Source organism: Branchiostoma lanceolatum, chromosome 16 (assembly GCF_035083965.1).
Source record: "Branchiostoma lanceolatum isolate klBraLanc5 chromosome 16, klBraLanc5.hap2, whole genome shotgun sequence".
NCBI lineage: Eukaryota > Metazoa > Chordata > Leptocardii > Amphioxiformes > Branchiostomatidae > Branchiostoma > Branchiostoma lanceolatum.
The window spans coordinates 16,586,191-16,613,193 of NC_089737.1; the positions used below are offsets into that span (position 1 = coordinate 16,586,191).

Consider the following 27,003-nt stretch of genomic DNA (forward strand, 5'->3'; position numbering starts at 1 on the left):
CGAGTGCACAGCAGGTAGCACACAGGGTGTTAAGTAGATCTGTAATGTCAGGATGTGCAGTATCCTCCCCATAGATGCTCCGCTTGATCCGTAGTGATTGTGCAAGGTAGCTGATGGCTTTTCTCTGATCACCAATTAAACGGTAGGTGTCACCCAGAATATGAAGTAGGTCTGCAATATTAAGTTGTTCAACGTCCTCGCCATAGATACTCCGCTTCATTTGAAGTGCCTGCTCAAGATAATCGACGGCCTTACTGTGATCACCAAGCTGTAGCCATGCGATGCCCAATTGGTTAAGCGATTTGGCGATGTCAGGGCACGCAGTATTCTCGCCATAGATGCTCTGATTCATTTGCAGTGACTGTTGATTATAGCTTACGGCCTTTCTGTGATCACCAAGGTGACTGAATGTTATACCGAGGTGTTCAAGTAACTGTGCAATGTCTTTACGTGCGGCGTTTTCCCCATAGATTCTCCGCGTCATCTGTAGCGACTGTTCAAAGTATTTGACGGCCTTTCTGTGATCACAAAGTTTACACAAGACAACCCCCAAGTTGAAAAGTGAATCAGCAATGTCAGCATGCGGGGTATTCTCACCATGAATTCTCATCTGCATCTGCAGTTCCTGTTCACAATAGCTCAAGGCCTTTTTGTGATCACCGAGATATGTCCACGCGCCACCCAAGCTGCCAAGTGTCGCAGCAATTCCAGGATTATTAAGTGTCTCGGCAATATCAGGATATGCGGGGTTCTCACCATGGTCACTCTGCGTCATCCGCAGTACCTGCTCAAAGCAGTTCACGGCCTTGCTGTAATCACCAAGCCTAAGTCTTGCCATACCCATGCCGTTAATTGATGCGGCAATGGCAGGATTTGCACTGTCCTCGCCAAAGATACTCCGATTCATCTGTAGTGACTGTTCATGATAGCTGACGGCCTTCCTGAAATCACCCAGATTGCACCACGTGACACCCAGGCCATGAAGCGTCATGGCAATATCAGGATGTGCATTAGTTTCACCAACGATGTTGTGCCACATTTGTAATGACTGTTCAAGGCAGTTTAAAGCCGTCCTATGATCGCCAGGCTTGTTCAACGCACATCCCAAGTTTAACAATGCCCTGGCAATGTCGGGATGTGAAGTTGTCTCACCATAGATACTTCGCGACATTTGTAGTGCCTGTTCATAATAGCTAACAGCTATTTTGTGATCACCAATCGCCACCCAGACGGCACCCAAGTTACTAACTGACCGGAAAATGTCAGGATGTGCAGAGTTTCCAGCAAAGATATTTCGCATCATTTCTAGTGATAGTTCAAAATACCTGACGGCCTTTCTAGGATCACCAAGCTTCGTCCATGCGGCACCGACGTTGTTCAGCGATGTGGCAATTTCAGGATGAGCAGTTGTCTCACCATAGATGCTCCGCATCATCTGTAGTGCCTGCTCAAGGTAATCGACAGCCTTTCTGTGATCATAAAGGTCATTGCAGATGGCACCCAAGTTGTTGAGTAGTGTTATCATCTGAGAATGACTGATGCCTTCACCTTTGTTACTCCGCACCATCTGTAGTGACTGTTCATAAAAGCCGAGGGCCTTTCTAGGATCACCCATGTTTTGCCAAGCCACACCCAAGTCGTTCATTGCATTGGCGATGGCTGGATGTGCTGGGTTCTCACCATGAATACTCTGCAGCATCAGTAATGACTGTTCAGTATAGGCGACGGCCTTTCTGCGGTCACCAAGTTGACCACAGGCAGTAGCCAAATTCCGAAGTATATGGGCAATGTCTGAATGTGCAATGTTCTCACCATAAATAGTCCGCGCCATATCAAATGCCTGTTCATGATAGCTGAGGGCCTGTCGATGATCACCCAAACACATGCAGACGTGACCTAACCTGTTGAGCGCGTTGGCAATGTCAGAATGTGCAGCACCGTCACCGTATTTAGTGAAGTATGTCTGTAATACTTGTTCCCTGCATGTCCTGGCGTTTTCATAATCACACAGGTCGTCATATATCTCTGCCTTCAGTTCAAAAGAATTGTCGAAGAAAAGTGACGGCTTCTTACCGCTGTCAAGCTTGGAAATGAAAATGAAGGACTTAAATGGTATTGCTGTGTAATAGTATCTCATTAACTGGTTTGTACTTGTGATGTGAAACACCTTCATTAGTTTCTCTCTAATGCCAGCTTTATTTGACACTGATGATAAGGCCGACATGTTCTCCACCTGCCCACGGTTGTGCATGTATGTCCGCAGCCTCAGTTCTGCTGAGATGCTGACCATCACCATCAGGTGATGCGCGTTCTCACTGTTGATGACTCCGTTCTTGTGCATCTTCTGAATTGTCTCCCAGATTGTGGTCGGTTGTATACCACAAAGTAGTGCCCAACAAGTGACTGCAATAGTTGAAAATCGATAGATCTGGTTCTTGATATTCACCTGATGGGCAAATGGATAATGAAGCCGAAACGTTGGCGCATTCTCCAACCAAATAATAGTTGCCTGTAAGAAAGGCATTACTCCAGAGTTTTCTTGCATTCGCTGATTAAGTAACGCGGCGTACTCATCGATCAAGTCCTGCTCTCCTGTGATCAAACACACATTTCCCAGTACACTAGCGAGATGGTAGCCTTTCTTTAAATAGAACGTTAAGTCATTTGTCAGAGCACTGACCATCTCGCTTGGTGTGTGGATAAGTCCGCAAGTTTCCCCCCTGCCCAGCGGAGTTTTGCATGCATGCGGCATGGCTCCGTCGAACGCAAACCCGCGCGGTGTGACAGAGTCATAGAACCAGCTGTCGTCTGAGGAGAAATCGTTGAGCGACTTGATCGCCATGGCCGGGAGAATGGTTTCTCCTAGGTTGATGACTTTGAGATGCAGAAAGTGAGTGAGATAGCGGAAATACCTGACATTATTGTTTGTTTCCGTCTCTACCAAAATGACGAATTCCAGATCAGAGTACGGAGTTACTAACCCTGTGGCCTGTGAACCCAAACCTATCATGGCGTACTTACAGGGAGGGGGGCCCATTACCTCCATGCACTCATCTACAAGGCCGGCTATGAACGTTCTCCGCTGCTCAACAATTGTCTCACACAATGCTTTGATTGCTTCCGCTCTCTTCTTCTCCACTTCTCTTATCTTCGGGTCGTCATCATCAAGGATGTATGGATCTACCTGCTGTTCGATTCTTTTTATCTCCCTTTGTACCGACACTCGGTGTTCCTGTAATATCGATTTGTGTCTTTCATCATCATCGATGTTCACCGGTTGACTAATACCCAACACGTGCCTAACAAATGATTGGCTTATTTCCAGAATCGTTTGTTTGATGCCCTTTCTGTCCTCGGGCCTTGCCCTTACCAGTGCTGCATTACAGAGTGCTGCAGCTTTGGTGAAGTCTCCCCCGTCGTTTGACTGTGTTCCTCTCTTCAGGTAGACATCGCTCAAGTTGCACAGGGGCTCTGCTTCCTTTCTGTATTGATCTGTATTTGACTCTGCAGCAAATATGAGTAACAGTTAAGCATCTTACCCTCATTTCAGATTTGCTGAAGTTAAACTTTTGAAGGCTGTTACCAGGTCGGTGTCATTACTGGCTTTCTATAATTAGTGGATTATCGCAACTTTGAATAACCAGTCTTTCTTCACTTAATGATACGTATTACAAATCGTGGTCCTCTGGTTTAGTCTACTAGTACTCTAATACTATCATAAGACTCACCTTTGACATGTACAGACTTGAGTGCAGCTGCAAAGTGTTGTTCTGCCCTGGCCAGGTCCCCTTCTTGCAGGGCCCTGCAGCCCTCCTGCAGGCATTCACTGTATGTACTGCAAAAACGAAAAAGTGTAATAAAGCAATTCCAATCGCCCTGATTAGGGAATTGAAAATACTCAGAATTTCAAAATGTACCTATGTGTGCGTGTATCAGTGAAGTATATGGCAATGCCTTTCGCATCTTGGATACTAGATTTATGTCTAAACTATATTGAAAGACCCACACAAACATGTCAACGTTTATTCAAATCAAGTATCCATTCCACTTCATTTGTTCTTAAACATTGTCTGAAATGATATTCTGATGTAATCTTCTGACGAATTGAACATATCAGAAAGGCAAGTTACAGATTTTACACTTGAGTGAGTGTGGCATAATTTCCATAGTAATCTATGTGTATTTATTCACCGTTCTCTGTTTGTCTTCCTCCTGACGTCGACGCCATAGCTTGACAGACGTAAAGTAGGATGGGTCGTACATCTGGCTTCCTCAGCTGTCATATTTCCGGCCAGTGACATTTTGTGGCCCTTATGATATTAAAAAAAATATTCAAAAAGTGTACAAGAGAAATCTCATTAGTATCTCATCCGTTTCAGATTTAACGAATAGCTACTGTAAATGCAGAAATGTTCGCGTTTTTTTAAATTTCGCGGTAAGGGAGAAAATAGCGTGTTTGCGATGGTTTTAAGTTCGCGTTTGAAACAATAGTAGTGGTACAGTTATGGGTGGGTAAAAAGTTTCGCGGTCGGGAAAACCGCGAACATAAAGCAACCGCAAACATTTCTGCATTTACAGTATATTGAATGGTTTCAATCAAGCATTCCTAACCTACAATACAGCAAAGTGTAGGCATGAAAGTAGATTGTTATTTTGAACTATTAAGAGCAAAGAATGTTTACAAGGATTTCGATTGTTATTCTTATGAAGTTCACTTCATTCGACGTGCATTATATCTTTGCACAACACCATGATTTCCTCCAACTACTTTTGAACTGATACAATAAGAAGATATTGTTATATGATTTTTTTTTGGGGGGGGGAGGAAAAAGACTTGAAGTCTTAGTCATTGAATGTCACGTCTGTAGTGTTTGCACTTTGTTTACAGTGTTCTTTTACAGTGAGCACGCTGCAGATGACACATAGAAAATAATTTTTTTTCGGTGGGCTTGGTATAATGTAGGACTGCAAATCTGTGTGCCATACCCATACAGTTTTGGGAATGATTTGCTATGTTGTCGTAACTTTAACATAGGGTAGATAACGTCTAAACTGCTGACTTAATGTATTCATCAGGCCAGGACCTTGAACTTTAAAACATTGCCCCAGAAGTGGAACTCCCCCAGTGTTGAAATGAAGCCAAATTCAACCTTAACTTGTGAACAAAACCTCAACCATCAATCAGCAACAATATACACATTGTAACTATACACCTTCGGCCATTCGTTCGCAAACAGAACCCCTGAGTCATGTTCACCGGGCGACGCACCTTCCCTGCAAACTTAAAGCACATTGTCGAAAATGGCCTCCCGACCTTTCCCCAACCATGATTAGTAATTGTAGTTTGATAGTCGCTGGCGTCGACTATCAAACTTCACAGCGTGAATGAAATGCTGGGGAAAGGACCGGTCACCCCCACAAAGAACATTCTTTCACAGCGAGTCAAGGGGAAAGGTAAACAGAACAGATGACATCATCGCCCGCACGTCGCCAAGGAACGGCAAACAAACAAAAGGGTCTCCTGAGCCAGACCTTGTTACTGCGCAGCACGTAACATATTGCACGAATACGTCTTTGTACAGTCAGTGGGGCAAAAAACAGTGCTGAGTTCTCCAGGTTACGTACCACTAATCGTCTCTATCTAGATTGGGTAACTTGAGTTGAACCAGTAAAAATCAGATCTGTAACAGGATTTCCGAACCAAATCTTGTATAAGTACATACACGCAGCGTTAATTTTTCTACGGACGTGCCCCCCTGTTACCCAACACCACCACGTCTTGACTGAGCAACTTGTACTTCGTACCCACCTGTTGTCAGGTTTGTTGTCCACGGCACTGCTTAGAGTGAAGAATAGAGGCCTTCTTCTTGTAGAAACCAACTTAAAGACTGTAGGTAGCAACTTACGGTCCAAACTCACGACTGGCACCAGGAAAAGAGGAAGTCCGTAGGTGTGGCGCACCTTTTATACAGTCAGAGCGTCTGGGAACGGGGATTCCCCTATAACGTCACGCCAAAAATAACCTGGTACACCTTGTTTGATCTTAGCGTTAGCACTGATTTAGGCTTAATGAGCCTGTTTTAGCTCTGATTGTGACATCGTCCTTTATCCATCAATTTAGTTAATTGTATGCCGATTTCTGCACGAAACAAGGTTGAGGTAAAACAAACAGTCCCAGCTCGCGACTGGCATCTTTAACATCGGAAATACCCAAGTGAGGTCACACCTTTTGTGTTTGCGTTTGGGGGGACGTTCTAACTAAACATAGCACTTTTCAATTTTCCGAGCGTAACGTTAGATCCAAGTTTAACGTGCCTGATTTCCCTTATCATGATTGTGTGATGTCGTTCTTTATGATATATATGTATATATATATATCCTTTATCTGTGAGACCAATTTAGTTCATTGCATGTCGCTTTCCGCAGGAGGCAAAGGTGAGGTAAACAAACCGCAGGACCTTCAGACTGGGGGTGGAACTCGTGGTCCCCGACTCGCGACTGGCACCTAAAAACAGGAAGTCCCCAGGTGTGGCCCCACCTTCTCATCTTTTGTACCGCGCGGGGGTGTCTGGGAAGTTTTTTTTTCGCCCAGATTGTAACAGTTGAAAGTGAATGAACTAGAATGTGACAGTCCGGGCAAATTTACCCTTCCCAGACAATGGGAATGATATCTTTTCTATTTTGATCGCCATCTGACACATTAGGTCCCCTTTGCGTCTTAGCGTATAAGTGCCGTGAGGCTACAGGAGTAACCGGTGGCATGGGTTGTTTACTAGTCTGCAGGAAACAGTCTGATTCTACTTTCACTAAGACAGAGTTTCAACAGAGAGGGAGCCCGCACATCCATTGTTTGTTTATCGTGCTGCGTAGTTACAGGGCCTGCTTCAAGACTACTTATACAGTATATGTATACATACATGGGAACTTTTTCCTTTTGTCTTCTCTTCACCAGGTATAGAAGTTATATGTGAGATACTTTCAGCCAGACATACCCTTACACGCAATTCTACATCTTCACACAATCGGATTTATTTGAAAGTCTCACGCCAGTATCACAACTGTACAAATGCAGTTCCCGTGTCTGCCAAAGCTGCAGTCAGAGCTGTAGCGGCTGTGATCATGTGATACGGATTGACGGCATTAAGATGTAGTAAAAGGATGTAGCTTGGTAGAGTTTGCGGTTTACAAACCAGTCAGACCTTTGGGCAGCCTGGACGGGCGGGTTTGCTGATAAATGAAATGTCTGCTCAGCGGCACGTAGCTGTTTACAACATCAGCACCATGTGCAGCATCAGCACCATATGCAGCATCAGCACCATGTGCAGCTTCTGGCACGCTCTGGTCATCACTGTGAGGACCTGCTCCTTTGATGGGCGGAAGTGGAGGACGCAGAAACGGATAACTCTGATCAAAGCTGTGCGGCTGAGGGACTGGTCCTGATCTTCCTGACCTCCTTCCTACGTCATCAGGTGCAGAATCTGCTGCTGCCCGTGAGGGGGAGGCATCTTGCCCTGTGTGATCACGACTGCTTGTCGGTACGGTACCTACAGCGTCGCCATTGTCTGGCGCAGCATCAGGGCTTGTTTTACTCCTCGTCTTCATCCATCGGATCGTAAGGAAAACGGCCGAGACGAGGACAGATCCAACAACCACGCCAAGAAACCCGCTGAGGAAGGCTGAGAGGGAGAACGAACCGAGCGCTTTTCCAACTCTCGGCTGAAACTGGGTGGTGCTTGGAGTGTCTGTTGGAGAGGATGAGAAGTGCTGTGAACTCTGACCTACAGGAGAGGAGGCGCTTAGGGTGGATGAGATTTCTGATGTCGTCTCTGCACAGATCAGATCGGCAGGATTTACGTCCTCTAGCAAGCTTTTCCCTGTAAGGTTAGCAGGTCTATCAGGTCCGGCACACGTGATCTGGCTCTCAAATGGATAAGTACCGTTCATCCTCTGCTTAAAGGGAAGCATCCTGCAGTCACACTGCCAGGGGTTGTTGTCAATGCTAACAGCTGAGATGGAGGCCAGTATGTCATATACCAGGAGGGGGAGAGTCTCCATCTGGTTGTAGGATAGATCAAGCGCGGGCAGTCCAAGAGAATTCAGATTCGACAAGGCCTCAATCGGGAAGGTGTTGATGAGGTTGTGAGATAGGTCCAAGTTTTCGAGCGCTGACAAATTTGCAAAAGCGCAAGTTGCGATGCTGCTGATGTTGTTGTGCTGAAGGAGAAGACTGCGAAGCTGCGGGAAGCTGTTGAAGGTTCCTGCCTCGATACTTTGGATGTTGTTGTAATGCAGGTAAATGTACTGCAGATTATCAAGTCCCTCCAACATGTCTGCTGGGAAGCTGGATAAATGATTATTGTTCAGGTACAACCGGTCCAACAGGGGTAGATTCAACAATTCACCAGATGCAATGGTACTGATGTTGTTGGAATGAAGCCAAAGTCTGCGGAGTTGTGGGATGGTACTGAAGGTTCCCGCCTCGATACCCTGGATGTTGTTGTAATACAGGTAAAGGTATTGGAGCCGCGGCGTGGTACTGAAGGATCCTGCCTCGATACTCTGGATGTTGTTGCTATACAGGTGAAGGTACTCCAGGTTATAAAGTACCACAAATGTATCAGCTCGGAGACTGGTTATCTGGTTATTGTTCAGTGTCAGAGTTCGCAGTTGGGTCATGTTCACAAAAGTGCCGGCTGGGATGGTGCTGATGTTGTTGGACCCAAGGTTAAGAGTTTGGAGCTGCGGCATGGCACTAAATGTTCCTGCCTCGATACTGTGGATGTTGTTGTGATGAAGGTAAAGGTACTGTAGGTTATCCAGTCCCACAAACGTGTCAGTTCGGAGACTGGGTAACTGGTTATGGATAAGGTACAGGAAAGTTAAGCTGGCCAAGTTGTAGAATGTTCCGCTGTTGATCATGGAGATCTCGTTGGATTGAAGATCTAAGTTAGTCAAGCTGCTGTACCTGGAGAAGTCGGACGGACTTAAGGTTGTGATGATGTTGTTTCGCAAGCCAAGTCGAGTGATGTTTGTAGGCAGGTCCTGGGGAACGCTGCTGAGGCCTCTCCTGTCGCAGTCACAACGTGATGAACAGCTGCTGCTGCAGGATGCGGAGGGGCCAGTTTCTGCCAAGATGATCAGCAGAATAACCAGCAGCCTCTTCATCTTGTTCGGAATTTTGCCTGTGTGAGAGAGATTAGGCTCTTCATGATACAATTTAGGGCTATTGGTAATTTCGTTATTGGCATGACTTGCGCAATCCTGATGTAACTTATGTTACTTAAGCTGCCATTCCCGGTTTAAACAGGGATACAGAAACATGCCTTATGTGCTGCACCCGGTTATAACCGGGATAGGGTATTCCCCAGAAGAAAACAGCTTTTACTGACACTGCAGTTTACAGCTTGACTTCCTAAAATTGTACAAGTTTCATTAACTATCTTAAGTGCCGAATCGTTCCTCAGTTGCGTTTGCCTTTCTGATACTTACTACACGCCTTTGAAGATTACCGTGATGTAATTATAACCTGCAATTTTAAACTGCAGCAAGATATCTCTCATCCAATAAGACGGTACTTCTCACCTGGCATCATGAAGATGAAAGGTGGCTTGGTGGCGGTTGTTAATGATGTAACTTCGACTAAGTTGAGACAGTGAAGTCCCGGATTTGTCCGCCGTCTTGAACCAAACCCTGTAACTGCGCAGAACGAAATTCTGTTGGGTTGTGTCTTGGTTATTAGAATAAAACTGAGACCATGAAGCCCAAATCGTCTGTTAGCTAGCTGTGTCCTTCGTCTTGAACTAAATCTTGTAACTATAGGCAGCACGGAATTCGGTTGTTATTAGAACAAAACTAAGACGGTGTAGTCCAACTCACCAGTTTGTGTCCGATCCTTGGTCCGATCTACCGTCTTGAACTAAACCTTGTGACTGCGCAGCACGGAATGTCTGCTTCATGATCCACCCTCCCGTCGCAACACAAACACCGTCTATTCAGGCAAAGTCATCTGAGCAGGTTGGCTTTGAAGAAGTAACAATTGCGTACCTGTATTCATTACCACGTCTTTGTGATTCCTTCAAGCAACCGGTCTATACCAATGTCCACGTCACCATGAACAGAAGAGTTTTTCTCGCATTGAATGCAGCCGTGAAATTTATACTGACTCAGACCTGGCTTTGCATGTCGGACAGGTGAGGTAACTAGCTCGGAGCAGGTAAAACTTTAATGGGCGGCATTTTGAAATGAGCCTGTGCTATGCAGTAAATTCTATGTGGGGAAACACCTGTACTGAAAGGATGGGCACTACAATGGGTACTTTATCGAAAGAGACTTGTTTTAATCGAAACGTACAAAATGTGTTGATTTTAGGTCTGACAACCCCCATAGTGAGTCAACGTTGAAATATTCTGCACTTTCCTTATTGGTCGCTTTGCGGCGCTTTTTCTCTTCCATTGATTAACCGCAAGAAGACCGGCGACTCAGGCAAGTCTGTCAAATCTAGTAGACAGATGAGAGAGAAAAAAGGAAATGTTTCGACCGATGGCAGCTAGAATACTTTTCTTGGCAATTCTGGGTGCTTGCAAATGAAGTAAGTTAGTGTATTTCGCAAGTTTCAAGTTCTCATTTGAACGACGAAATATTTAGTGCTTTATAATAATGCAATTTTATTATCAAACGACGAAGTATTGCTTATCGCTTACCCGTCGATAAATCTTAGTAAATGTAGCTTCTGTATTGTAGAATTTCCAGGCCCCAATAAAATCGTCTGCAATTTTGAGGTTTTCCCGCGCTCGGAGATTTCCCGCCATGCTCCACGCCCTCCTAATTAGCATAAGTTGAAAGGTCAGCGCACCCCTCCCAAAGTGCAGCTAAACTTCCTGTCTGTCTGTCCGACTTTCCGCACTTTTCACGCCAAATTCACGGATTTTCACCGCTCGCAGCCCGCAAAGGTGAGTCCGAACACTTTATCTGCACCATCAGCTTGGTTAGGAAGGAAAATCCGGGTTAATTCGTGGCGTTATGACGTGTTCTAGGCGCTGGTGTTGAGCGAAGTTTGCCTCCTAGATAGGCGGTTCTGAGTTCTTGTTCCCCCGTAATGACCCGGGGGCAGTTCATGATCTGACAGCCCGATTTGGATAAAAATCAACACTTCTACCTCCCGATATTCACGCTGATTTAGGACTATAAACCTCCCGATCTGTCACCACAGGGAAATGTGTTGTTTTCGGCTTCAAGTCCAAATAAAGTCGGCATTCCAGGAGGCTTATTTACAAAAGTACCGACAGAACTAACGTTGCTGACCAGTCCCGATCTCGTCTGTTGAAAAAACGTCACAAGAACTGGTAGGAATTTCTTCAACAGGGACTAACTTTACTTTTACCTGAGGACAGGAAAACGGACCTGAAGGTTGGACTTGAACTTCAGAAGAATGCAGCAGGAAGTTAGTTGGTTTGTTTGCGTTTGTATGTTCAAGTGCCAACTAGCACCATAAATTATGTCTGCAAGTTTTGTCCACCCCTCTGAAGCGATAATTTTGTATTCTCCAAGCAGAGGCTTCGATCGAGAGGGGTAGTTTTGTCCGGAATTTTAACGTTAAAATCCCGGACAAAACTACCCCTCTCGATCTAAGCCTCTGCTTGGAGAATAGTAATTTTGACATCCATCATAAAGTAATAAAAGTTTATAGAACTGTTAGTTAAAACACAGTGGAAGCCGCGGACATGGAGCCTTCTATACAAATTATAGATGTTGTTGAAGGCATTTTCTCAGCCTCAGGACAGGTAGAAAATGTAGTCTTGGCACAATAACGATCTATAGACTAATAGAGAAATCAAACATGGGCCTTATAAAGTTAAAAAACGTTTTCCGCAGAACAGCGCCCATCTCTGTTTCAGTAGCCCTGGGGGCCACACGACTTTGTGCAATCACTACAGCAGGGGGCTGGTCCACTGGTAGTGTTGTGCGTTGAACTGCTGTACAATACATTGTATATGCTTTCCCAAGTGCTGAGAACTAATCACAGAAAGCAGCATGTACCAAGTCCTCAGTATGACTCGGCCGGGGATCGAACTCACGACCTACCGTTTGCACGGTGAACACTCTACCCACAAGGCCATTGCGCCCAGTATGTGCTGTTTAGTATCACATAGAAATAGAAACTACAAGAGAAATTACTGCCGAGAATAGTTCACCTGATCAGACAGAATGTTTTGTTTTGTTTTACAGATGAAGAAAAGATGAGACTTTTTCTACGCCAGGAGAATCTGTGCCAAAGGTCAAGTGATATTTGATACACGCCTGCCATGATGGGACCCACACAGCCACAATGAGTAAGTGTCGTGTTGACTTCTCTAATTAGTTTATGGTGGGAGTCAGGAACTATTGGGGAGGGGGTGGGTATATATATATATATATATATATATATATATATATATATATATATACATGTGTGTGTGTTTGGGGTGAGAGATACCCACCCCCATGCAAGTTCAGTTTGCAGAATAACATTTGAGGTAACGTCGATGAAGGTTAGACATCCAGGTAGTTAGATATGCAGATAACATTTGCTCAAGCAGCTGGGTAGATTTTGTTTACAAAGTCTGTGGTACCCATTGCTTGAGTAACTTATCTGCGTAAGAACTGAGGTTGCAGAAAAAAACATTAAAAGAACTTGCAATAAACAATCTAATGTCAATAGTGAAACATAAAGTCGCACGCTGTACATCATAGATCACATAGTGCAGGAAACAGAAAAGGGTATTTTGTACCCTGGCTTCTTTAATAGTAATTCATTTTATTGGGTTGGCCGAAACTGTAAGATGAAGTGGGAGGGTGTCTGTGTTTGTATGGAACTGCTGAAGTGGTCAGGTGTGTACTACTAGGTGTGTACATGGTGTTTGCTGAGGGCTTGGCTTGCCCGTACGGTTTCCCACGCGGAGTTGTTCGTCCTGTGACTCGTGTTGACTCACAAACACGGGCGGACATCGGGGGCGTGTTCTACCGGACAGTCGCTCTCACCTGGAGTGGACGAGACAACAAAGGGAGCAATAAAGTCTAGAAAAGGTATCTGTTTATGTTTGATGGTGTAATATTGGATTTTAACTTAAGAATGTAAAACTAAAAGCAAGAAGTTCCTTCAACTGCTTTATGTCGAGCTACATGTAAGACCAACCTGATTTATTTCCTCAATTTACGGTAAAGATATAGCAAGAGAACGTCATATTAAAACCAGAGGACAGGGAGGAAAACCTGAGAAGCAAGAAATCAAATCGTAGATGCAGGGCTCGAAATTCATCTTTGGGAATAGGTGCACTGGTGCACCCAACTCAAAAAATTGGGTGCACAGAAAGAATTTTGGCTGCACCAGATAAAATAAAGTTGAATGTTCTTCAGAACATAATTACAAAGTTTAACGCTGCTGCCTCTCTTATAGTCTTAAGAACTTCAATCTGTAATTCTATACCTAACTTTAAAATTTCAAACAAATAATACATTAAATAAAGTACAGCAAAAAGTTATCATGCTGTTTTTTATACTTACATTTCAAGAATATTCTGTATACTAGTGTACAATAGTACCTTAACCCTATAGGCTACAAAAATATATAGGTGCACCAGTGCACCCACAGTCAAAAATTAGGTGCACAGCTCCAATTTTGGGTGCACTGGGTGCACATGCACCCGCTATTTAGAGCCCTGGAGATGTCTAAGTTGCATTATAGAGTACCCAAGAGAAAGGTGGTACCAGAATGATTTGAAAACGTTACCTTAGCAGTGAGACAGTTAAAGTGTTCAGTGCCACAAAGCTAAGACAGTAGGACGGTTTCGTTATCTACATGACTTGTCGTGCCAGGATCTGGCTGTTGTCTTGTTTACTCGTGAGATGAGGTCAGAGTAAACAATCCCTGTGAGAGTAAACAAGCCGTCCTGTCCGCCAGGCTGCTGCATGTTGGGAAGTGTGTTCCACATGGAGGTGCGAGGAGCTCTGACGGATTAGACCTGTCTGGGGATGTCTGGGATAGAGTCTCTTCGCAACACGGGTTCTAGTCCCACTGTAACATGTATAACACTGATAGTTATTATGTTATTGGGGGGTGGGGCTGTCTCGCATGGACATGAAGGCTATCTCCGCAACCTGGGTTCTAATCCAAAGTAGTTTGTTGTGTAACTGCTCTGTTACCCTTAAGACTTGGAGACTGACTTTCCTTATTGAAGCTGACTCAAGTTTTCTTGATACATGTAGTAGATAGTCCATTCCTGGTTTCTATTCCTGCTGTTACGAGTGTTTGTAGTTACCAAGATTCCGAGCATGATTAACGAGTGTCCAAAAGACTCCAACTTGCCAGTGCTCAGTGCTGTAGTATTCCTCACCAGAGTCAAGCTCTCTGAGTTACTTCCGAAAATAATTTCATCAGGTTGGTTGAACATAGGATATTTGGAGTTTCTTTTAACACAACCAGGTAATCTCACGAAGAAGCAGTACTCCAGTCAGAAGCTCTGAAGAAGGTGTCTGACAGACACCGAAACGTCAGCAGGTGAGATTACATGGTTGTGTTAAAAGAAACTCCAAATATCCTAATCTCTGAGTTACTGTTGCCTGCACTGCAGTGAGGAAACTGAGCAGGGTTCAGACAGGTGCAGGGATGGACCAGTAATGATGTAGGCAGGCGGGTCCCTCATGTCCCCACAGGTGCAGCAGGGTGGAACATGTTATATGATGTTTACTCCTGGTCTGTGGGATAACCACAGGCGCTGCTCACATGTCAACTCTCGGTCTGTAAGATTACTGTAAATGCATTTGAGTTTGTAGTGATTTGCTTTCGGGGTAAGAAGAAAATGGAGTGTTCACGGTGGTTTTAAGTTCGCGGCAGCACTATAGTCACATACTGTACAGTAATGGAAACAACAAATTTCGCAGTGGTTTTAAGTTTGTATTGAGGCAGTTCACGAAAGCTGCGAACATAAAACCACTGCGAAAATTTCGACACTTACGGTACATCACATTGTGTACAACTGACAGGCCAAGGAGGTTATCAGCACAGGGAACCTTATTAGGAGAGGGGGTCAGAAAAACCCTAAGGGCACAAATTGGAAGTTACAGATCCAAACTATGTGTACTTTTTCTGCAAGTTCTTGTTAGCAAAATAGTTTCCCTGTTATTGATACAAACAGACACATTTGAAAATTTATTGTTTGAATTTCCAAAGTTAAACATCAGATACATTCAGTTCCAGAAATGAAGACACAAAATGGTAAAAGCTCTTTCGAATGACCTGGAAATGTTATCGTCACATCAGTAATAACTTGGAATGTAGAGTAGGCAACGTGGACTGATGACAGACATGATGTTATATGGGTTATGATTCCTGGGAATGGGCACAAAATGTCACCAGAAAGATGAAAACTTTAAGTTGTTTTTCACCAATCTCAAATGGTTTACAAAAGGTCCAAACTGGACTATATACAGAATACCCGGGCACAGCTGTGATGTAAATATTTACAAATAAAGAAACCTGTGATCACATGTTGTTATGTAAACAACACTCTCTAACGCCCTGCAATATGCTCCCACTGTGGCAATAAGGAAGTTGTAACTGTACCGGATCCTGAAAGCATTGGTTTAAAGCATGTCCCTATTTTCTGGTTGGCAGCAGATCTATAACTGTGTGTTGACATTTCTGTTTGTTGTATTCATGAAATAATGTCTGGGGGTAGTTATGGATACCCAAGATTTCCTGACATCGGGAGGTCGTGTTATGTAATAAAAATGATGACATATCCGTAAGTATGACAACCGTAATGACTGCATAAGCCTATAGCGACATGTGTATGTATACACGACACTTCAAACATGACACTTGGTTAATAACATTGAGATTTCTGTGACGTTTTAGAACCAAGAATTTATCGGAGCCCAAAAATTAAGCACGGAGTGAAGAGGTCCCTTTCTGATTTTATCTTTGGTACTGTAGATTAATATATTTTTGCAGGGACTGTATTTCGTGGTACGAGGTTTTCGAAGTTTGCAGTAGAAGCAATTCAATCTATAATACATTGTACAGTAGAAATGCAAAATACATACAGCACTCAACGTGTCCTGGTTTAGCGGTAAGAGGTCACCATGAAAACTAGATAAACAAGAGATACAAAAATTGAATTTCTGCTGCAGTACCAAGGTCACATACCAGGGGGCCCAAAATCGACCTTGAATTTCGGCTTCACATCACCCGCCCACATATCAAATATCATCGTAATCCATCAAGAGGTTCTTTAGTTATGCTGACTACAGTAGTCCGGAAACACAAACAGACAGACAGACAGACAAACAGACAAACAAACAAACAGACACACCCAAAACTATATCTCCATTTTTCATGGAGATAAATACAGTATTTCAACATTTCCAGTGCCTTCTGTATAACCAACAGGGTGTACTGTAGTGTACGTACAGCAGAAGAGAGGTTCTTTTAATACATATGTCTGTCAGCAGTCATGCCTGTATCAACATTTGGGGGGGGGGGGCTATGTCATCACTGGGCAGCTGCAGGGGTGTGATGACATGACTGTAGGACAGGTGCAGGGGGTAGTGCTCTATTAGGGGGGTATCGTGATATATGTATGTTTAGAAATATTATTACGACTTTGCCTTTTTTGATAATCACTTTGGAATAGAGTACTATTAACCAGATCATAGTGATTGGATGAGTGAGTTACAGTTTTCTGTCTTATTAACGTTACTAGACAATATTTTAGTGAGATCACAGAATGGAAAAACTGTATTCACAATTTACAATTACACGGTCTGGCTGTGTGTAGATATATGGCCTGCACAGTGGATTGGTTCATTAATTATTAACATCAAAACAACTACTGATAGTATTTTCCTCAGACAATGGACACCTGGGTTACACAATATACTTGTACATATACATAGCCAGTCAGCCTATCATATATATGTACAGTCTAGACAATAGTCTTACTAACACTCCCTACAGTGCATCCTGGGTGGGAAGTGCTTATTGTTTTTGTTATGTGCATAACATTTGCCTGTGTTAAGGTGAATTCAATAATAAAATTGCAATGATAAACAACATTAACCTTATAACAATGCTTTAACCTGTCAGAGTTGGAAAATGGAACATGGACAGTATGATGGTATCATACCCTCTCCCTGCTGCCTAACTCCATTACCTATACGAATTGGGTGCCAACTTAGCTGGCTGAAGGTTGAAACAAGTCTGTTTTGTCTGCATATGTATTAAGTCTGTCTGGTCCCAGTAGTTGTGTTTGTAGTAGTTAAAACTGTCTGGTCTTCTTTGTGACAAATAATGAAGCAAAACACCATCATGACATGTACAGGTGATGTGAGTCCAACCACAGGGCTGGCAATACTGGCAGGTGTGGGTGCACTGGCGCACCTCAATGTTTGTGTATGGTCACATTCATAAGGTGCTATTGTATATTTGTACAGCATATTCTCGACATAATGTGCACCCAAACTTTTCCTGTGGGCCTTAACTTTTAGGTTAGGTGCATCATTGCACCTATTCTTGAAATAGATGTTTTGGTAATATGGATATACATGTACTTTTTCTAGCACCAAGAAAAAAATCCACATTCCCTATGTACATTGTCATAGTTTTGTAGTATGTGCACATGTGAAATGTACTTGTACTAAGTTGTAGGTACATACATGTACATTTTTTATATGTAGTTCCAGTTGTATTATTACTGTCCCAGTTCTGCCCAGCTATTCTAGCTGCGATGGATGGGTGGGATGTAATTAAGGGCAAAGGTCGTGTGTAGGGAAGTATAAGGTCACAGAACATTTGTGTGGAGGTCACGGAGATGGATGGCCGACCCAGGGGTCAACGAAGGTCAAACTGGGGGCAGAGCCTGGTTAGGGTGGTAAGTGGTGTAGGGTTGGGCTCGGAGGTTAAAAGTGGTGCAGAAATGGAGGATGTTGGAGGTTACACATGTACGTAAGTGTTTGAGGGATGGGCTCAGAGGTTCTAACTATTGCAGAAATGATCTAGGAGGTTATACATGTAAGTGTTTGACTTTGAGGGATCGGCTCAGAGGTTCTAGATATTTAAAAAAATGATCATGGAGGTTATGTAGGTATTTGAGGGATGGGGTCAGAAGTTCTAAATAATTTTAATACATGGAAGGGCTCAGAGGTTAGATTACTGTTGTAAGGATGTACACGCTCGTACCCAGCGCCGCGAAGAAGCCATAGGTTTAGATCGTGGGCTCAACCAATACACAAAATAAAACTATATGGAATCCACGGCTGTCATTTTGTTTTGTTTTGTGTTTGTCTCAATTACCTTAGCAAATCGTAAGTTGTGTGACTCTTGTGTGCGTCTCTATACAACGTGTGACTGTACACTAGTTAGCTAGTATTTTCTACAGTTACCGAGGCGAAAACAAGACGAAAGTTTACTATTTCGGGGGTAAAATGTTGCCACAATGGTGATACGTTATATCAAAGGGAACTTTAAAATGTACCTAATTTGGTGGCGCTGCGAGGGTGTTAGATTACCCTTCTAGATTGCCGAGAGGGGAGTTATGTCACGGAAGGGAGTTTGCTACGGTAGCGAGTTTGGCCTTCTCCTCAACCCTGATAGAACCTTGCGCTTTGCAACATACTTCACAGTAAAGACTGACTTTGCTATTCTAGATATAGTAATACCAGATACCATGGAAGTATCTGCCGATGCTTCCTCTTCCTCCTTTTTGTTGGAACAATGCTTAGCCATTTGTTCGCAGTGACTTTGAAGTCCTGTTTGCACATCTTCCATCAAAACACTGTCCTCCTCTGCACCTTCCTCGAGCTTACTCAACAGGTAACCCCGTACAAGAGAACGCACTTTGTCCTGCTGACTCCGGGCACTCCCAGGGGCACTCCCGGTGCTTGCCCGCTTTGAGGAGGGCTGAGGGAGGGCCTTAGAGTTTGGGGTCATGAGCCGCTTTTTGTCTTTCCTGGGTGTGTTAGTTGGAGTCGTTGTGGATGGTGACTGTTCCGGTAGAAACCTGGCCAGTGGTTTGTCATCATCCGACGATGTCTCACTGTCATCCAGAAGACACCTGGCCAGGAGTCTGTCATCATCAGATGACTCACCGTCCGCCATTTCTGCAAGCAAAAACTTTTGGTTACTGTGTGTAAATGCTGACAAGTTGGACTGATACAAACTTGATATAACATCAAATACTAACTTACTTTTGCCTAGCTATGTTGGTCGTGATGGGCCCCTTACTTGAGTTAACAAAGGCTAAGAACTGAAATGTTTTATTCCTGACACTTAAATAAAAAGAATAATCTATATACTTGCATACAATATCAGTACCTTTACATAGGTAACCATTTAAACCCAGTGGGTTCAGATAAAAAACTGTTTACATAATAGGTTAATTGACTCCACTATTGGATGGGGCTGTTTCTGCCAATTAAAAGGTTTTATCATTCTACAATTTACTGATGAAGAGTATTGAAAATATTTGTTCTATAAATGCTATAAAATCTAGTTTCATGATGGGTTATATAACACCCCAGTTAACAATTATTGCATTTAAAAGAAATTATCTCAAATTCTTGCTGAACAAAATACACATAAAATGGCAATTGTACCCAGTAATTTGAGCCCTGGAGGCATATCAGTGCATGAAAACCACAATGAAATGTAGCATTAACACAGGATGCAATATAAAACTTGTAGGAGTTGTTTAAAACACACGAAAACGTATAAGTTTCCATTTCAGGCATCCCACGCGTGGCGTTGCAACAAACACGCGAAACTACGAATTTGCCACATCGTCACACCAATGAAAATCACAGTTATGGAGAAATTGGAAATCGCCACACAATCTATGTACATCAGAGGACATATTGATAAAATATCCAGAACGGGAAGTATGTTATGCCAGTGAAATTTGGCGATAAACGAGGCCAAAAATTTTCAAGAGCGTCAACAGCACGGCGGCCATCTTTTCCCACAAAAATCATACAAGTTTAGCCTGCCGCTGTCAACTAATTTCATATAAATACTCGGCAATTTTGTACCGACGCTAAGAACTGGTCAACATACTATAGATACAAATAGATATAACTGGGTTGATTTTCCATTTGAAGTAATAACAACGAGTTGAAACGCGTACATAAATAATTTGCATAAATCAAGACAAATTTTCCACAATTTTCAGATCGAATTTACAAACCATCCAATGTTATCTCGATACATCTGTTCCTTGTTGCAACGACCTTACGTACCAAAGAAAGCAGGCATAGACTTTCATAGCAGTCAGATATCGATAACATGCAGAAAACTTACCTCAAAACTTGGGGACTGTCGTGCAGAAATCGGAGCTCTCGTACAGTGAAATCTGGCAGCGTCGATCCACACATACATTCACGTCCCCAGGATACTACCGTCCTCCCAGCATGCTTCGCGCACCAAAAATACGCTCTCTGTCCCAGGGCTGTCTTTGCGAACAAACCGCTATAGTAGCCCTCATGCGGCCAAAAAGTGAATTGCATAAAAGACTCGCACCCGCATATTCAGTGGAACAAGTTAATTTATTACGACGCTGTGAAGGAGCGTAAAGGATGTAAGTGTTGAATTTGTAGGTTTGTTAGTTAGTTGACAGTCATCTTTGACCATGTTTGTAGTCAGGCACCAGTATCAGCTGGGCATGCCCTGGTTGCCGGGCAACAGTGACACAGACTCCTGTTGGTTTGGTTGTACATTTTTTATCCCAACAAGACTTTCCCCAGTTTTGATCCTGATCAGACCCCCCACAGAGGAGATGAAAGGTCATGACATTACTGACCTCCCTGTGATCTTTGTGCTGGGGTTTTGGGTGGTCAGAAAACCCAGAGGTCATGCCCTGACTGACCTCCAACTGACCCCATGTAACTGTCTGAAGGTTCTTTGTTCCAAACTTCAGACGACCTTGATATTTACTAGGCAGCATGTTGGCGACCTCGCTGCGACCAAGTGATTCGACAGCAGCTCAACGAATTTCATGGATGGAAGAATGAATCTTTTTACGCTCGGCTTTGTGTGTTTTGTTGTCTTTTTAGACATACTTTTACGTTTTGCATGATATACCCATCATAAAGTCAAGGGTAACACAAATCCAGTTTAGAATGCAGCAAGGCTGCCAACATGCCGTGGGTCCAGTGAAATAGGGGCTTCTCAGCCTGACCCTGACCTTGATACTCAGTGGTGCAGTCCTGACAGACTGTTACTGTTCCTGCAGCCGACCATGAAAACTGCAGCTGTTAGACTCCATAGTACAGCCTGGGGAGGTGCCTGTAGAGGGTCCCGGCCAGTTGTGCATGTGTGTGTGTATAATCTAATCCCCAAGTAGACGTTGGGGGACCCAGGAGGCTAAATTGTAACTTTTCCTCGCTAAAACGGCCAGCCATGTACAGTATAATATGTTTGCTATATTAAAAGATAATATCCAAAATTTTTTAGAATACGCATGTATGCATCATATATAGATGTATGCCTTTATTGCACAACAATTGAACAAGGTACTTTGATCATGACTTGAAGCCAGTGAAACACACCCTACCAAAGCCCCCCACACATGCTGAGACCAGATCTAGAGGCCTTTGACACATCCAGCCAGAGCCCTTCCTGTCCAGACTACCAGACTAAGCACTCAGTTCCACCTCTAACATCTGCAGACTCTTCAGACACTTCTGTACAACGCTCAAACCCCTTGTCTCTGCTGTGTGGTGTTTCAGCCCTTTGTCTGACCGCCGTTTCTATATGATACTTGAACCCATATTTAAACCCCTTGTGTGAAACTCCAGCCTATTGTGGAACTGCCTTTCCTACAGCCTGGACAGAAGTGGTTCCATTTTCCCACACTGTAGCTGCTGACCCACATAATACTGGACCAAGGCACTGTGGGTTTAAAAAATGGTTTTCTTACTTAGTTTCATTTTTGAAGTTTTGGAAGAAAAATCTTTGTTACAAGTAGACAATAACTTCTTGAAATTTTGATCCAAGTCATCATCCAACACAAATCTGTTGAGGGTTGGGAAGCAGACATTATGAATGGTGACAATATAATTATTATTCTCCTCTGAGAGTGAGATCCAAAGTTGAAAGGTTACTATGAATGTTTAATATTGTACACAGTGGTGGGAGGGGGGGTTGGGTCTGCCTCCCCCCCCCCCCCAGTGTGTACACCAGATCTAGATAGTTGTAGCATTCTGATTTAGTTTAAACGTCATCAACAGTCTTTCTGTAAGTAGCCTTATTTAAGGCCACTGTCTGTACTGTAACTGTAAATAGCCTACATGTGTACACTCCTGTCTGTGCTGTCTGTGCTAGATAACCTTATTTACTGCAGCAGTCTGTACTGTACAGTGTTTTCTGTGCTGTAAATACATGTTGTAGCCTATATGTATGTATATGTGTACACTCCAGTCTGTGCTGTATTGACCCCGCCAGTTCAAAGGGAAATCCTGTGTGGTGCCAGGCTACTGATGAGGTCATGTCTGGGCCTGAAGGGAAGCCAGAAATCCTGATGGTTTTGCCTTCAGGATGCCTTCAGGATGAATCGGTGAAGTTTTCATCACATTTGAACTTGGAGCTGTAGGTTTCTCCGCCCTAAGTGCCTTTCCCTGTCCAGTATTGATGTGTTGTTAAACCAGCCGCCATGTTCATGTTCAGAGTTGATGAGATTTGTGTGGAGCGTTTCACCGCTAACATGATAACCTGCCCACCAGAGAATACCACTTACCCACAGCACCTCAGAGTTGTAGCATTCCCTCTGGAGATTTCACTATTACAGCTCTATAGGCAGCTCTTTGGCAGGGAGCCACTATAATCCAAGCAGATGTGGGGTAGAAAGCATAGTACATTGTACATCCCTGTGTGTACTGAGCCCTGACAACTTATACATGTATGATGTACACTACTCAGACCTGTAACTTCTCTGAGCCCTTTTCTCAGTTCAACGTTATTGATGTGTTAAACCAGCCGCCATGTTCATGTTCAGAGTTGATGAGATTTGTGTGGAGCGTTTCACCGCTAACATGATAACCTGCCCACCAGAGAATCCCACTTACCCACGGCACCTCAGAGTTGTAGCATTCCCCCTGGAGGCTTCACTATTACAGCTCTATAGGCAGCTCTTTGGCAGGGAGCCACTATAATCCAAGCAGATGTGGGGCTTGAAAGCATAGTACATTGTACATCCCTGTGTGTACTGAGCCCTGTGTACACTACTCAGACCTGTAACTTCTCTGACCTCTTTTCTCAGTTCAACATTATTGATGTTCAGATAAACCAGCCGCCATGTTCATGTTCAGAGCTGATGAGATTTGTGTGGAGCGTTTCACCACTAACATGATAACCTGCCCACCAGAGAAACCCACTTACTCACAGAGCATCAGACTTGTAGTTTTTCCCCTGGAGGCTTCACTATTACAGCTTTATAGGCAGCTCTTTGGCAGGAGCCACTATTATCCAAGCAGATGTGGGGTAGAAATCATAGTACATTGTACATCCCTGTGTGTAGCCTGGGTGCCATCCTTTTTCTACCGGGGCTCCTACACTCGCTACCTAGGGTGTAGAGTGTAGGAGCCCCGGTAGAAATAGGATGGCACCCAGGCTACCCCGTGTGTCCTGAGCTCTGACAACTTATACATGTACACTACTCAGACCTGTAACTTCTCTGAGCCCTTTTCTCAGTTCAACATTATTGATGTGTTTTTAAACCAGCCGCCATGTTCATGTGTACAGTTGATGAGATTTGTGTGAAGAGTTTCACCGCTAACATGATAACCTGCCCACCAGAGAACCCCACTTACCCACAGAGCATCAGACTGGGAACATTCCCCTGGAGGCTTCACTATTACAGCTTTATAAGCAGCTATTTGGCAGGGAGCCACTATAATCCAAGCAGATGTGGGGCTAGAAAGCATAGTACATTGTACATCCCTGTGTGTACTGAGCCCTGTGTACACTACTCAGACTTGTAACTTCTCTGAGCCCTTTTCTCAGTTCAACATTACTGATGTGTTGTTAAACCGGCTGCCATGTTCACATGTACAGCTGATGAGATCTGTGTGAAGTGTTTCACCGCTAACATGATAACCTGGGCACCTACAGAGCATCAGAGTTGTAGCTCCCCTGGCAGGGAGACGTCATCAGCTCTACAGCCAGAGATATCTGGAAGGGAGCCAGGAACAGTTGTGTCCTTTATAGCTCTGACAACGTTACAGACTCCTCACATATATGTAGACTCCTACAATGAAATGAAATCATCTTGAGATGATTTTTGAAATTAAAGAAAAAAAAGAGTATTATTGCGTCTGTATTCAGCAGTATTGTGAGTTTCTTTAGTTTTTCCTTTATTTGATGATATCGGAAACAATGTTGTAGTTCCATGAGCCAGGTTGGCTGATTTCCAAGTTAGACCTCTACATGTACATGTGCAGTACATATTAAATGTGACACTCAACGGGACACAACTATAGAGTTTCTACTTCTCCAATAGAACTTTATAACATTCCCCATGTTTTCCAGCAAACCCTACAACATGCACCCCAGATGTGAGGCTGTGAAAGGGTTAGTAGAGTTAACCCCCCATGTACAACCCCAGGTGTGACTGTGTTAGTAGAATTAGACCCCCCCCCCCACTGATCCATTATTGGGTGTCCATAATCAGATGTATGTCTGTAATTAGCCACTCTGTGCTGTTCTAACGACTATCAGCGGTAATTAGCGGCATAATTAGCCCGGCCCCATCTGGCTGAGTGGCGTTCCTATCACCACCCCAGTTTCACGCTGCTTTTATGGGAATTACAGATTATAGAACACTGGTGGTGAGGGGACCAGCTGGGTATAATAATGCATTAAACATGCTTCAGTTTCACCATTGCTTCTCTGTGACTTCGCCCAGCCTGTGGTCCAGTGGTTAGCAGCCCTGCCAATGGACCAAGTGGTTGGGAGTTCGAATCCCGGCCGTGTCGCTCACCCGACATACACGCTACCGAAAAGGGTTGCAGTCCTGAATTTTGTTCACTCACCACTTCATGTAGATTCCAAGGACATATTCCGCCTACTTCAAGGTCACTAGTGGTTCCTGTCGCAATGACGGATCGCACTTTACAGCCGAACCTTAATTAACCTTAATTAACAACAAACCTGGGTTGTGACCCAGAATATCCTACAACCTGACAGAAATTTGTGGGATTGCTTAAGAGAAATATCAGCATCGCTTGCAATTTTGAAGGGTACTATGAAGGAAAAGCAGGTAAAGCTGCAAGTGTAGTGCTTCTGTAGAAATTCAAACTGCTGTTTATATACATTGGTGTAGCCGATACTCGCAAGGCAACAACTTACTCAAGCAACTGGACAGAATTTGACAGTCAAATTCTATCCAGTCCAATTCCGAATTCTATCCAGCAGCTTGAGTAACTGTTAGTGTATCTTATATTATCTGCATAGATGTCTAACCTCCATTGAGGTAGATACTGAGACAGTTTTTACAGAACTATCCACTATAATCCAGTATCAATCATACATTTAGGCAGCAAAAGTACTTGTACAATGTCATGTATGTTGAGCCCTGTTGTAAGAAGTGGTTTGTGGTTCTACAATAGCCCTCATATCTGAGGGGGCGGGGTGGAATGTGACCTTGGGGATGTTAAGTTGACCTTGGGGGCAAGTGTGACTTTGAAGATAAGTCTCAGTTAAACGACCTTGGGAGATAAGACTCCCCCTTCACCTCATAATCACTGTCTCAAGGAACATAGATGCACCTTGACCTGAGGCAAGGTCATCGGGGATCGTTGCAGAAGTTGTTTAAGTTTCACCAACGAAGTTTCAGTAAAGCAGATAAAAGAAGAAGGTAATCAAGATGTGTGTCTGGGCAAGTTCTGTACCAAACAGGGCCATCTTCATGACCCTCCCTCTTTCCACAAAATCATAACCCAGCAAACATGTGTTTTGTGATTCTAGTCTGTAATACAGAACTGTTTCCACTGCAAACTTCAAACACAAAAACATCTTTTCCCTTTCTACTGCGAAATGCAACAGTAGAAGTGGCTTCAAGGTAGTCTCTACCAGACTAACTACATGTACATTGTATGCCAACTACAGGGAGAATATTTGCCAGGGAAGTTTGGCCACCAGAGGGTTTCATTTGCAAGTGCCGGGGAAATATTGACCCTCATTGTGGACTGACTCTACAATTATTCCTTTTTTTTGCCACATTCTTTTATCCATACGCCTAGGAAGGTCTAGGTGGAGGCTAGTTTCAAGGTCACTTTTACTACCTGAAAATTTTTAACTATGGAATAAGTGCTCTTTGCCTCGGTTACAGCAATGAGATGTTTCACATTGACCGGTTGCTTGTAGTACTGATAATGTGATATACAGGGTCTGCTGCATGTGTTACTGTTGGACAGGGAATAACACTATGTCTTACTGGTGATAAGACGTCTTACATGTCAAGACATTGCCTTAAGTGTGAGCCTGGAGCCATCTGGAGAATGTCTCCGCCCAAGATGTGGCTATAAAGATAAGACCTCTGAAGACGTTAGGCCTGGTAACCATGGTGATTCCTTAAGGAGATAGGATTCTGCCCATGGCCTCATCTGGAAGATGTCTTGTGCCTGGGCTGGGGCCAAGTCTGAGGAAGTCTTAGAAATTCCTTGGGCTCAACAGTCCATGTCTTGAGGAGGGGCTCAGTGGGACACTGTAACAGTGCCAGTTGGTACAAATATATCTGTTGTCAATAACGTTTGCTCCCAAGGTTGCCATAGCAATGGGGCATCCCATGGAGAATAGATAAAGGCTTTGACTTGACCTTAATTGATGGGGTTGCCCAAGGTCACACTATCACAATGACAGCATTGTCTACAACTAGTATGAGACAGCATTGGCTGTAAGATAGACTATTTCTCTGGATTTTTTTTTCATGTGTGATTCATAAAATCAAGCCTGTATTCTCTAAAGTTTTAACCTGCTGA

At 43.7% G+C, this 27,003-nt stretch overlaps 2 protein-coding genes across 4 annotated transcripts in view; one reads left to right on the plus strand and one right to left on the minus strand.

Moving 5' to 3' along the window:
* Nucleotides 1-7,182: 7,182 nt before the first annotated feature.
* Nucleotides 7,183-9,170, minus strand: LOC136421541 (leucine-rich repeat-containing protein 15-like). Its single transcript, XM_066408869.1, has one exon. The coding sequence runs from the start codon at nt 9,163-9,165 to the stop codon at nt 7,183-7,185; it is 1,983 nt and encodes a 660-aa protein (XP_066264966.1). The 5' UTR covers nt 9,166-9,170.
* A 1,660-nt stretch (nt 9,171-10,830) lies between these two features.
* The window catches only part of LOC136421339 (USP6 N-terminal-like protein), a 33,104-nt gene continuing 16,931 nt past the window's right edge, over nt 10,831-27,003 (plus strand). For 2 of the 3 annotated variants that reach the window (XM_066408563.1, XM_066408565.1), the window contains exons 1-2: nt 10,831-10,949; nt 12,226-12,329. In XM_066408563.1, coding sequence (XP_066264660.1) covers nt 12,326-12,329 — 4 coding nt within the window. In that variant the 5' untranslated portion in view covers nt 10,831-10,949; nt 12,226-12,325. Of the gene's footprint in view, nt 10,950-11,390; nt 11,441-12,225; nt 12,330-27,003 lie in introns of all 3 variants that reach the window. The other variant, XM_066408564.1, reaches the window with a different exon arrangement.

Excerpts from the sequence above, each read along its gene's own strand:
- LOC136421541 (XM_066408869.1), bottom strand. The coding sequence starts at position 9,165 with ATGAAGAGGCTGCTGGTTATTCTGCTGATCATCTTGGCAGAAACTGGC.